This window comes from Tripterygium wilfordii, chromosome 7 (genome assembly GCF_013401445.1).
Source record: "Tripterygium wilfordii isolate XIE 37 chromosome 7, ASM1340144v1, whole genome shotgun sequence".
NCBI lineage: Eukaryota > Viridiplantae > Streptophyta > Magnoliopsida > Celastrales > Celastraceae > Tripterygium > Tripterygium wilfordii.
The window spans coordinates 2,103,578-2,115,228 of NC_052238.1; the positions used below are offsets into that span (position 1 = coordinate 2,103,578).

Sequence of the window (11,651 nt, forward strand, 5' to 3'; positions counted from 1 at the left end):
TGAGGTCCAATTTAACTCCCCAGGGGTCCAAACCTTAAAGGGGGTTAAATTGGGGACAAAGGACTTCGATTTCACAAAGTTAGGACATGAGTGTCTTTTTGAAATTAGAGAAAACTCTGAGGCCATTAAAGCAAATAATATCGGAAAAGCAAACAATTTCATAAAGTTAGGATATGAGTGTCTTTTTGCAATTAGAGAAAACTCTGAGGCCATTAAAGCAAATAATATCGGAAAGGCAAACAGTTAACAGACTCTACGATCCAAACACAGTAAAAGGGTAAAAGCGAGCTATCTATAGAACACCTCACCAAAACCTCGCCCACATTATCTCATCATCTCCAGCAATCCGAAGTTCGAGCATCTATGGTAGCCATGGCTGCACACGCAGTCGTCACGACCTCTACCTCGCGCACTCTTCTCTCTCCTCTTTCCAACCATAATCCGCCTCTCGGCACTTCATTTCATGGAGTCTACCTCAGGCTCCCTCGCCAATCACTGTCTCTCTCTGCCTCTACTGTTAGGAAACCACTCACCGTCGTTTCTGTCACCAAGAAAGCTGTCTCGGTTCTCAAGGGGAACTCTGAAGTTGAAGGCGTGGTTGTCTTGACCCAAGAAGACGATGGTTCTTTATTTCCCTTTCTGAAATGCTTGTTTCTATTTTTACTATGCTGTTTTTATTTTAGTGGATTTAGTTGAGATTGATCTGGAGGTGTCCATGTCGATGATGCCATGAGAATGGAATGCATAAGAAGGCTTCGAAGTATTTGATATTGGTTTGGGTCCTTTGATAAGAACGAGAAGATTCTTTTATTTTGCCTCTTCTTTTCAATAATATGATAGTTGATTTTGTGAAAATTGATATTAAATCTACATTAGAGCTTATTTGCTTATAATTCTCTGTTTTGGGTGGGTGCTGCCGGCTGCTAGGGCAGAGGAGTGAGAGAGAATTTTTATATCCCCATTGCTGTTGGTTTCAGTGAGGATTTCTCAGGAAAAATTAATCTAGTAATCATTTCGTTGTCAGTTTGAATAAGTTGTTTATCTGGTTTTGCTGATATGTTATTGAGGTTATAGGTATTGAAGTAATGGAAAATGAATTTAGGAATCGAAGCATTTTTAAAACCTGAAGAGACTAGTCCATAAGTTCTTCAACAGTAGCACTAGAAAGGAGACTGAGGGTTTCTTGGCTTTGGTGTTTTCATTTTTTTTTTTTTATTTCTTGGCTTTTGAAAAGGGAACAAATATATGCTCTCATTTTCAATGTTCTTAATTTCTTTTTCACTCTTAAGTATTGCAAAATTGAAATCTGAGAACAAAAACTGGAAAATGGTTTCCAATTGTTTTCTTCTGTCAAAGGGTCATGAGAGGCTGACTCGAGAAAGAGTAGTCACTCAACAAACACATGGAACAATGATGTTTGATTTCTCTTATGATAGGTCCTACAACAGTGAATGTTCGTGTAACTGGACTAACACCAGGCCCTCATGGATTCCATCTCGTGAGTGTTTCCATTTTATATTATTAACTTTCGTACTGAAAAAATCTGTCTCTGAATGGTTCATGGTTAATTTTCTCTCTCTTGTGCAGCATGAGTACGGTGACACAACTAATGGCTGCATATCCACAGGTACAACTTGTTTGCGCTACCTGCTCTTAGTTTGGTTTTCTTATATTTCAATTATTGAATGCCAGGAGTTTGGTTTTGCATGGTGTTTTTACTGTGATATTTTCCCCAAATGTGAATTACAGGAGCACATTTCAATCCTAACAACTTGACTCATGGTGCTCCTGAGGATGAAATCCGTCATGCGGGCGACCTGGGAAACATTGTTGCCAATGCCGAGGGTAAAGTTTTTCATGTTCTCAATGAATTGTGGCATCTATCTTTTGAACCTATATGTCAATTTAAAATGATTGGTAATGCAGGGGTGGCAGAAGCAACTATTGTTGATACACAGGTATATTCTCAGAACTATTAAAAGGTTTTTTTGTTCTTTATGCAATCTTTTGGATGTATCTTTTCCTATAACAGTTTCTTTGTGTTTCTTCCTGTGGTGTGGGTGTAGAATAAACTTGTTTCCACGTTGATTTTATGTTCTGTTTTGTGATCTTAGTCCTGCCCTATTGATATTTAATCTCTTATTTTTGGAGTATTGACAAATACAGATACCACTGAGTGGTCCCAATGCAGTGATTGGAAGAGCACTTGTGGTCCACGAGCTTGAGGATGACCTTGGAAAAGGTAAATTTTAATTCAGCACCCAGAATTTTATTTTTATATCCTGCAATCTCTAGAGCATGGTTGAGGAAGGGTAACGGAAAGGGTTCTTCTTATAAGTTTTCTTGAGAACAGTAGCATAAGCATGCATGAAAGTTAATTGCATTTCTTAAGGAAATGGAAGGAGACAAATGTTGTTTGGTCCCAAAATAGTAGGAAAAATCTCCTTGTGAAATACTTGTTATGTTGTCTTAGTCACTCCATGTCTTCTTAAAAGTGATGCTTTTGAAGTCTCTTATCATTCCTTTTTGGTTTGTCTCTGTAGGCGGGCATGAACTTAGTCTGACAACTGGCAATGCAGGTGGAAGATTGGCTTGTGGTATGAAAAAAATATTTAGTTGATCTCTTTCCTTCCAAATGCATCTCTAATTACCTGTTTGAGGGATGATTATATTTTTAATGGTTTGCTCAATATTTAAAATTTGTAAGCTAGGAAAAAAACGTTGTTAAGTTGTCGATAACTGATCATAAACCTTATGGGCACTGTTAGAATAAATATAAATGATATGAAACAATTGCGCAATTGATCTATGTGGCAGTTAAGGTTAAGGTAGCCTAAAAAATGAAGTCAGCATAACTAGCCTCGCTTTGTGACTATTTTGAAACTGTATGGTATCAAACTAAAATTTTAGGATGAAGGGAGCTTTATGGACTGGGCTGCCTTTTCAGTTTTTATTTCTCATTAAGGGAGGGAGTCCCTTATGTCTTGCAGTCTACTTCTATTAGCCAGTTGCCTCGATGTCCTGTGTTTTTATTAGTTAGTTGTAGCTTTATGTAGATGACAAAGTATAACTGGCAAGTTTTGACATTGAGAAGTATACACCCTTGCACTTGCATCGTCATGAAAGATCCTCAGAGGTTCCATGCCACAATATTCTGAAGTTAAAGGAACTTTTGTTCCTTGATACTTGTATCCAACTCTATGGTTTAAAAGGAATGTTATGATCGAGTGATGTTAGGCAAATGTTTAGACTTCTAACGCACTACATCATCTATTAACATAGCTGCTAACACCTTTTCTGGTGTGTAATTCTTCTTACCACTGCTTTAAGTTAGAGCATCAATAATTGTTAGATTTATGTTTACAACGCTAATAAATGCATGGGTTGGGTCTAGCATTTCAAATTTGGTTACAAATATGCTTTTTTTGCCAGAACAAAGTTCATCTCTCTGCAATATCTGCATATGATATGAATCTATTCAGCTTTCTTGTCAGATTTGGTTTATAATAGTCGTTGCTGTTCTCCTGTGTAAGCAGGCGTGGTTGGCTTGACTCCTCCAGTATGAAGGCAACTGTTAAGTTATGAATCTCAGGCTGTTTACGCTATTCTATGTAGTCTATCGATGACTTTCTCATGTGGAACTGAATGTTATTCATGAAGCTATGGGTAGATGTAAAACTGGTAGTCTGGACTCAGGATGGTATTTGTGCATGGCTTTTCAATGTGGATTATGCTGTCACTATGTATTGAATTCACCAAGGTTTGTTGGTTACAATGTTACACTCACCCGAATGACAGGTATTCATCATCGTACTACGGCGCATTTTATTTGATAAGGATAGATATTTGGGTGCGTCGGATCCGAATCGGTGATCTCTCCGCGGCCTCCACACGACGTCCTTTTGGTTTTTTTTTTTTTTTGGGCCCGTCGGGGGTAGGTTGTTGGGCTTTGAAAAGTTGTCCTTATGGGCTTTGGTCCATAGATTCCTTCGCTGGCCCAAAGTAGGCCTTTGTGGATTCCAGACCCGGTCTTTCACTGCACTTGGGAGTATCTGATCACTTCGCTAAAATTGCCTTGTGTTTCAACTTACAGTTTTTTTATAGGATAATTGAACGCCTATCATCAAAATAATGCAGATAAGGACATTGGAAAATTTGACTGAACAGAGGGATATATATAATCTTGATCTTACACTATGCATTTCACAAATCAAAACTCACGTAAGCACTGCACGCTTGAGCAGCCTCCAGTCCTACTACCGTGTTACCAAGACGCACATTGCACGCCATTTTTGGGCATTTCAAAAGGTCATTGAATACTAAAGAGGAGAAGACTATCTCTTTCGAAAGACGTATAAATTAGCGTATGTACGACGGCCCACTCATTTTCTAAGTAATTAATTGCAACTTCTTTATGTTGCCACTTTCAAGTTTCAACTCTCTATATATTGACTTATCTCACACACACAGACATATACACATGGCATTGGACGGCTCGACCTTTTTCATAATTATCTTGCAATATGAGTAGAGGTTGGGATCACTCACGGAAAAGGTGGAGTACCAAAATCCAATTAGATTTAAGAATTAGGTCTAGTTGTTGAAGGAGCTAGCTTTTGGTAGGTTGGCAGCCTAATCAAGTCATCACATCTCTTCAGATACTTATTGGAGTTCAAGTGGACACATGATAATACTAAACAAGACCGACTAAGTTGGATTAAATGAATGAAATTAAGTATTTTTAGTGTATTAATTGGACAGTTGGCGTGAAGTCATTGTCGCTAAATTAAGGTGGGGTTGGATGATGTCCACCTTAATTTTCCTTCAAAATCTCTTACTACATATCTAATCTAGCCAACTATCTGCTCTACTTACAAAATCTTCTAATTAAAGTTTTTCTAAACCCCTTCTGATCTGAATATATGTATCACTATCACTCTTACTGCTGCTGCTGCTGCTGCTGCTACTTGTTGCACTTGCATCGATATGTAATTAAATTACCATTAAATATTAGTTTTAATTGGACTTATAAGCTTTAATGTCACGCTTAATGACGGCTTTAAACAACTCATCTTCTAAGAAGCTTCAGCCTTCAAGCATTGACTTCCTATTTATTTTTATACTCCTATGTTTAATTGCTGTTTCACTCGCTTAATGAAGATTAACTGAAGTTAATTACTCCCTCTTTTTTTTTTCTTTCTTTTTTTATAAAAGAAGATTCACGTTCCATCCAATCGGTTGATCAGGATCTAGGGAAAGGTAGTGGATTCCCACTCCTCTCCCTGCCACACAATAATTTCTCTGGATGTATATTCAATTCATCATGAATATATATATATATAATCTAATTAAACAAATTCAAAAAGTAAAAAATAAAAATAAAAATCTAATCGGGTAAGATCCAACGTCAACTTCAAAGACGGTTAGTTCACTGACAACCAAGAAAAAATAGGATTACTTAGTTTGTGCACTGACAGCCAAGAAAAAAAATTAACGAATATATATATATAATAAAGAATACTATATATAGGTTGATTGGAAGGTCATGCTTAGTTGCAACTACCATGCTTTTCATGAATTGTGGCTGATAAGCTTTTGCTTTCTCTTTCTTCACGAGTGACGTGTCAAGTGGAGTGAGTGTTAAGTTCATTACTACTTCACTACTACTAACTTCAGTGGGTAGTGCAACTAAGTGTAGTAGTATCTCACTCAACCCCACCCCATCAGTTAGGGCAAATGCAATGAGAAACAATTTACTGGGCCAACATTTTTGTTGGCCCGGTCCCACCTCTATTACACAAAAAGTCAAGTCAAACACGTATTCTAATACAGCCACATCAGCAAAACACAAATTTCTATACACTTTTTCTTTCCACACACTTTCTCTTTCCACCCAACCCAACAACATTCCATTCCTCCATATTATCCACAACAAAACTACACCAAAACATCAAATATCAATACATCCACATCAGCAAAACACTTATCCCAATACAGCCACATAAGCAAAACACATTTTACAATACAGCCACATCAGCAAAAGACAACATCTTTGTTGGCCCAATACCAATTCACCATTGCATTTGCCCTTATGACATAGCCTTTGTTGACCCCACCATCTCCTCCAGTGGAGCAAACTACTCTTCTTTCTTATCTCTCTTAGATCAATAATATTCATTAATCTTTACGTAATGATAATTAAAGTTATGCACTCGAGAGATCGTGAGTTTAATTTTTGCTGGGAGTAATATTCGTGCTGTCACGCGTTGAGTTTTGACTCAACTTAATTACGTTGTCATAGTGTAAAAAGCTTATTTTCGGGTAAGCCTAATAATTTAATTTTAATTCATATAATTTGTTCAAAAGACAAAATTGTCTTATGTCGTTGTCAGTTATTTGGAAGAGGTAAGAAAAAAAAAAAGGCATCGCACCCAAACACCTTACGTGCATCACACAAACAGACCACGTTGATTTGTTACGCTAAGAATCTGCCACACTCACAGCCTTTATCGTTTGTTCTATTCATTGAATCTCATATATGCCACGCCCATTGATTCGGATAAGCACATTAAATTTGTGAACCATCTCTGATTTCTGCTCCGCTCTCTCTTTTTTTTTATCCATTGAGAAATGTGTGTGTATATATATGCTCTATTTTATACAGGGAAAAAGGTCGATAGACTACTTAAGGGATCCATTAAGTTTTGGTACCACAAATTAATAACAACTAATGGTGGCTACGTACGTAAGGTAAAGGCCAAACCCAACCCTATCAATTGACGTAAAATTCAAACCCCACTAATAAGAGTTAGCCAGCCAAGTCTATCGACCATATCGATTGAGATTGACTACCTTACCATCACCACCACCACCACCACCACCACCTTCACTTCAAACTTTGCTCCATATCTAATTAGCAAGATATATATAAACCTGTTCAATGATGATATCATATTGTTTCTGGACTTGTTTGATCAAATTAATTAATTAAAAAATTTTGTATCATATCCAATATTGCATCTTCCCAACTAGCTAGGGGCTCTGCTTAGTTAGTGGGAGAGGAAAGCCGGCATGAATATTATTGGGACAACAGTATGCATCAAAAAGATATCATGTTGTAATTACAAAACAAATTTATGGGGTTGGCGGTCAACGCTACATGTTCCACTTGCTCAGAGTTTTATTTTTATTTTTCTCCTCTTGATACCGATCCTCCATTAAAGAAGTGTGAAGAAACAATGGCTTGATCATAACCCTAATTTGATTTTAAATATATTTTATTGAATAATATTATACGTAGCTACAAAGCTGAAGAGGTATTAATGTTATTAGTTTAATTACTTGTGAATAAAGTACTTCATTAGGCTTATTATCTCAATCGTGCCAAAACATGCCACTAATTGCAAGCTTAACGATGCTTTGTGTTGTAATTTTATGAAATATTATCTGCATATTTCATGGAATAAATAATTTCATAGTACTATTGGCTAGTAATCACACCATCCATAACCGAAAGCCAACTCAAAATGATCACTTACGTCCCTTTCTTTTCGTGCTGAATTGGACACTTTGGTTTCCTTTCTACACACTATACCCACAAGCTTTCCATGAGAGATGTGGCTAGCTAAGCAAGATATGAAGATAGCAAACAAGTTGAAGCTAGCCTTGAGAAAGTAATTAAAAAAAATGGTGGTTTTGCATTTGCTTGCTTGAAAGCCACCCGAAGCCGAATCTCTCAAAGAGTGGTGCTACTTTCCTTTTATCAAACAACACTACACCATGGAGGGAATGAGGTTTAGCATGCTTTTAACGTGCATCTCCCTTTGCTTTTTTATGGCCTGTGTTTGTTTATTCGTGACTTGGTTGGCACACTCTGTGTTGTTTGTGTGGGTGTGTGAGAGATCGAGTTTAATTGCTAAATTTATTTCAAACTGACTCTTGGCTTTAACACCAATCAAGCCCACCCTTCCTTCAACTGTCCTAACTCTAATTTTAGCCCCCCTCCCCAACTAATCTTCACCTATACTTCTTTCCCCTAAACTAGTGGTTAGTGCTAAATAATCCTATTTAGTTCCCTTATTTAACGAAGAATTAAAAGTATGCCTGCCTCTCACAAGCAACCAAATCGCGCTTGGCTTGTAAATAATGTGTTAATTATAGAGTGTACACTAACAAAAATAGTTACAAAATTAAACAAATTGAGTGTTAGAAGAAAAGAAGACTTGCATAGAGAGTATGAAGCATAGAATAGAATAAGCGCGTGAAAGGAACCACTTTTCTTGTTAGCTACACTTTCTTAAAAGTTGAAAATGCAAGTAAAGATTGATAGACTTAAAATTCATGGTAACTGTTTCACGGGGGCGGCTCTTCACCCACGTAAAATATCAAGTTTGTTGCACCATTTATATAAATATATAGCAAACAAATTAGTACAAACCATTCACTATATATATCAAACTCCCTCACTATTCCTTCTCTGCTCTACATTGTTTATGTGTCTCTTTCTATAATAAGCCTCACCTTTTTCGCTCTCTCACGCACACACTGGTCTATATATAGATATATATAAATTACCCTCCCTTGATCACTTCGTACATATCTCAATTCGCCTTTCAATTTCTTGCTCTGTTTTATCATGGAAGCTCGGGAGGAATTTATTGGCTCTAACGATCACACACACCAGATCGTGAAACGCAAGCGCACCAAGCGCCAGAGGTCTTCGTCTCCGATTGGTGTCAACGCGGTGACTTCTAGCTCATCCAGTGGTGGTGGCGGAGGTGGTGCGGTTGTGGAGGATTATGGTTCGATTACATCGCCGAGAACGTCGAGTGACATTTATGAGAGTACAGAGGAGGAGGAAGACATGGCGAATTGCCTAATTATGCTCGCTCAAGGTGATTTTCGTCCGAGGAAAGCTGTTAAAGACGATAAAATTCGAAAGGAGAAATTTAGTGCTAGAAAATTCGCGGAGAACAAGGCCGGATTCTATGTCTATGAGTGCAAAACTTGTAATCGTACTTTTCCTTCATTTCAAGCACTTGGCGGTCACAGGGCGAGTCACAAGAAACCAAAGCCGATGGTGATGGAAGAGAAAAAAGAGTCTCTAATGGCGTTACCTGCGGTTCAAGAAACCGATGAAGAATCGCAATTCAACAAAATTACTCCGACTGGTATTTTATTCCAGACTCCCAATAAGGTTTTTCATGGCAATAAGGGGAAGATTCATGAGTGTTCGATTTGTGGTTCGGAGTTCACATCGGGACAAGCACTTGGTGGGCATATGAGGCGGCACAGAGCCAACACAAGCAACAGCAATAACACTATCGATGAGCCAATTGAGGTTAAGGCGCCGGCCAGAAATATCTTGTCACTGGATCTAAATCTTCCGGCACCGGAAGATGATCATCATCACAGTACCATTGAATCAAAGTTTCAGTTCACGACGTCAACGCAACAACCTCTAGTGTTCTCTGCCCCGGCTTTGGTGGACTGCCATTATTGAAAACAAGAGGAAAAAGAAAATTCAACAAAATCCATGTGAATTATTATTATTATTATTCAAATTTTATTAAAGAAATCATGAATTAATTCTTTCAAGTCTTTTATTTATTTTGGTGTGTGAATACTTTGAGTAAGTAAGTGGTTAGTGTTCATGGTTGCCTTTCATTCACGAAAAGTAAGTGATGGTAGCATATTCCTTAATTTTTTTGTGTGCGTGACTGTTTGTTTTTTATTGAATTAAATTCTTGTATTTACTTTTGTTCACTATAAGTAGTGGGGGAGAGGAGAGAGTGATGTGTGAGAGCAATATGTACGTCAATATTCTTATGGTCAAGAGTTGGATTTTGGTCCAATTTACTATGTCAGTGATGGAAAAGTTATGTGCGCACAGGCCTAATGACTCCAGTTTAAATTGGTATTAAATTCTTTTTAAAAGATAAACTTATATGATACTATTGTTCATGGTTAAAAAAAAATATGGGTAAGTGTAGCATGGAATAACATGGCTAGGGTTTGGCAGAACCACAACCAAAAGTCTGTGGATTAGGTTGCTTTTTGTTCACAATAAAGCTAAAGAGGGGAAAAAATATCTTCATGTGTTCCATTAAATGACAAGAATAAACGGATGGCCAAGCTGAGTTGGTTACTGGCCACGCCATATGTATCCACCTGTATAATGTTGTTTCTTCTAATTGTTTATTCATTTATATTTTCGCTTACCATGTACTCTTAATTGACCAATTGCTTCCTCTTGCTTTGCAAGGCACTCAACTATGTTGACATGATTAATGTAATGGCTTTGTCTAGAGTTGTCATACGGAGTATTTTTTTGTTTTAAATATCCCAAAAGTTGAAATGGATGCACTAAATTTTCTATGAATCATATGAAACTTATGATTCATATCAATATTTGAAATAGTTAGGACAAAAAATACTAAGATTCTTAGTATTTTTGTTTGTTTAGGCCTCCCCGTTCGCTTTACCAGCTGAAAAATACAGCGTATAATATTCTCTGACCCAATTCTTCGAATCCTAATCTGAATCGGATTCGGGTCAATTAATTCATTTATCCTAAGACACGAAATCAAACTAGAAGAGTAGATAGATAAGAGTACAGTATGAGGATGGAAGCACATGTAGTGTGTGTAATCAGTAATGACATTACTTTGGTTTTGGTGATTTAAACCGACACAGTTACACTTCACTTATTAAGGATTTAGTTATGTGCACGTTTTGGTGAATGTTGGTAGGCTAAGGCATGTGGGCACATTGCGTGAGATGTCCACATTACATAGAGATGTTCATTGACATTATCACATGTAGTAGGAGGGGGGTCTAATTAGCTTGTCATGAAACTTTCCTTCACATTAATTATTCTAAATAAAAATCCCTGACCTTGTCCAATAAATATATAACTCTCTTCATTGCCCACTCAACTACTCAAAGAGATCCTTCCATATATAAATTATATCCAAACACGCCTTGCTTAGGTGTATACACCCTAATCTTGCGAACTTAAAACATATATGTATGTACGTATTTGCTTTGTAGTTGGAAAGCCTGCAGTGGCCACAAATGATTTCTGGCAGCTGTCCATGTAATTTGGTTGAAGACTTGGCACTTTCACTGCCAACAGTGATAAGCTAGCTAGCGGACAGCCCATGAGATAGATGTATTGAGGTGGCGTTCTATCTCCGGCCAATTTCATAGACATTTGGATGGCTAAAGAAATTCCTCAGCCTTTCCATATATTCCTGATCACTTTGCTTCACTTATTTGCAGCTACACATTCATCATTTTGTGATAGAGACAAAATTGTGATGCCTCATAGTGCATATACATATTATATATAGCTACCTACTAGCCAGTGATGGTGTACCTAATTGAAGTCAATTCCAAACCAGATTAAAGGGTGCAATAAGAACGTATTGAAAGACAAAGATGCTGATTTGAACACTAGTAATTAAAAATGCATATTGTGAGAAAAAAAAAATTACAAGTTTCCCTTGTTTTTAACAAAAAAAGAAAACTAGCTAGTTCTAATGAAAGAAAGAAAAAAGAAGCTATGGGTTATGGAAAATAATCTTATATAGATTAGTTCTACGAGTCCAATCAAACTGTATAAATCTAAATGGGAAAAAAAAATATGA

At 37.1% G+C, this 11,651-nt stretch overlaps 2 protein-coding genes across 2 annotated transcripts; both read left to right on the top strand.

The window, feature by feature from the left end:
• The first annotated feature begins 286 nt into the window (after positions 1–286).
• On the top strand, positions 287–3,803 carry LOC120001674 (superoxide dismutase [Cu-Zn], chloroplastic). The gene is made up of 8 exons (XM_038850094.1): positions 287–622; positions 1,437–1,498; positions 1,588–1,627; positions 1,750–1,845; positions 1,927–1,958; positions 2,167–2,242; positions 2,544–2,597; positions 3,537–3,803. Exons 1-8 carry the CDS (start codon positions 364–366, stop codon positions 3,563–3,565), a joined length of 648 nt encoding a protein of 215 aa, XP_038706022.1. The 5' UTR covers positions 287–363; the 3' UTR covers positions 3,566–3,803.
• A 4,640-nt stretch (positions 3,804–8,443) lies between these two features.
• On the top strand, positions 8,444–9,740 carry LOC120002887 (zinc finger protein ZAT5-like). The gene has a single exon (XM_038851745.1). It carries the CDS (start codon positions 8,636–8,638, stop codon positions 9,500–9,502), a length of 867 nt encoding a protein of 288 aa, XP_038707673.1. The 5' UTR covers positions 8,444–8,635; the 3' UTR covers positions 9,503–9,740.
• The last annotated feature ends 1,911 nt before the right edge of the window (positions 9,741–11,651 follow it).

Bases quoted from the DNA above. Each gene is read 5' to 3' on its own strand.
- LOC120001674 (XM_038850094.1), top strand. From the start codon at position 364: ATGGTAGCCATGGCTGCACACGCAGTCGTCACGACCTCTACCTCGCGC. The intron at 1,846-1,926 runs GTAAAGTTTTTC...TTGGTAATGCAG, and splicing joins CATTGTTGCCAATGCCGAGG to GGGTGGCAGAAGCAACTATT. The intron at 2,598-3,536 runs GTATGAAAAAAA...CTGTGTAAGCAG, and splicing joins AGGTGGAAGATTGGCTTGTG to GCGTGGTTGGCTTGACTCCT.
- LOC120002887 (XM_038851745.1), top strand. From the start codon at position 8,636: ATGGAAGCTCGGGAGGAATTTATTGGCTCTAACGATCACACACACCAG.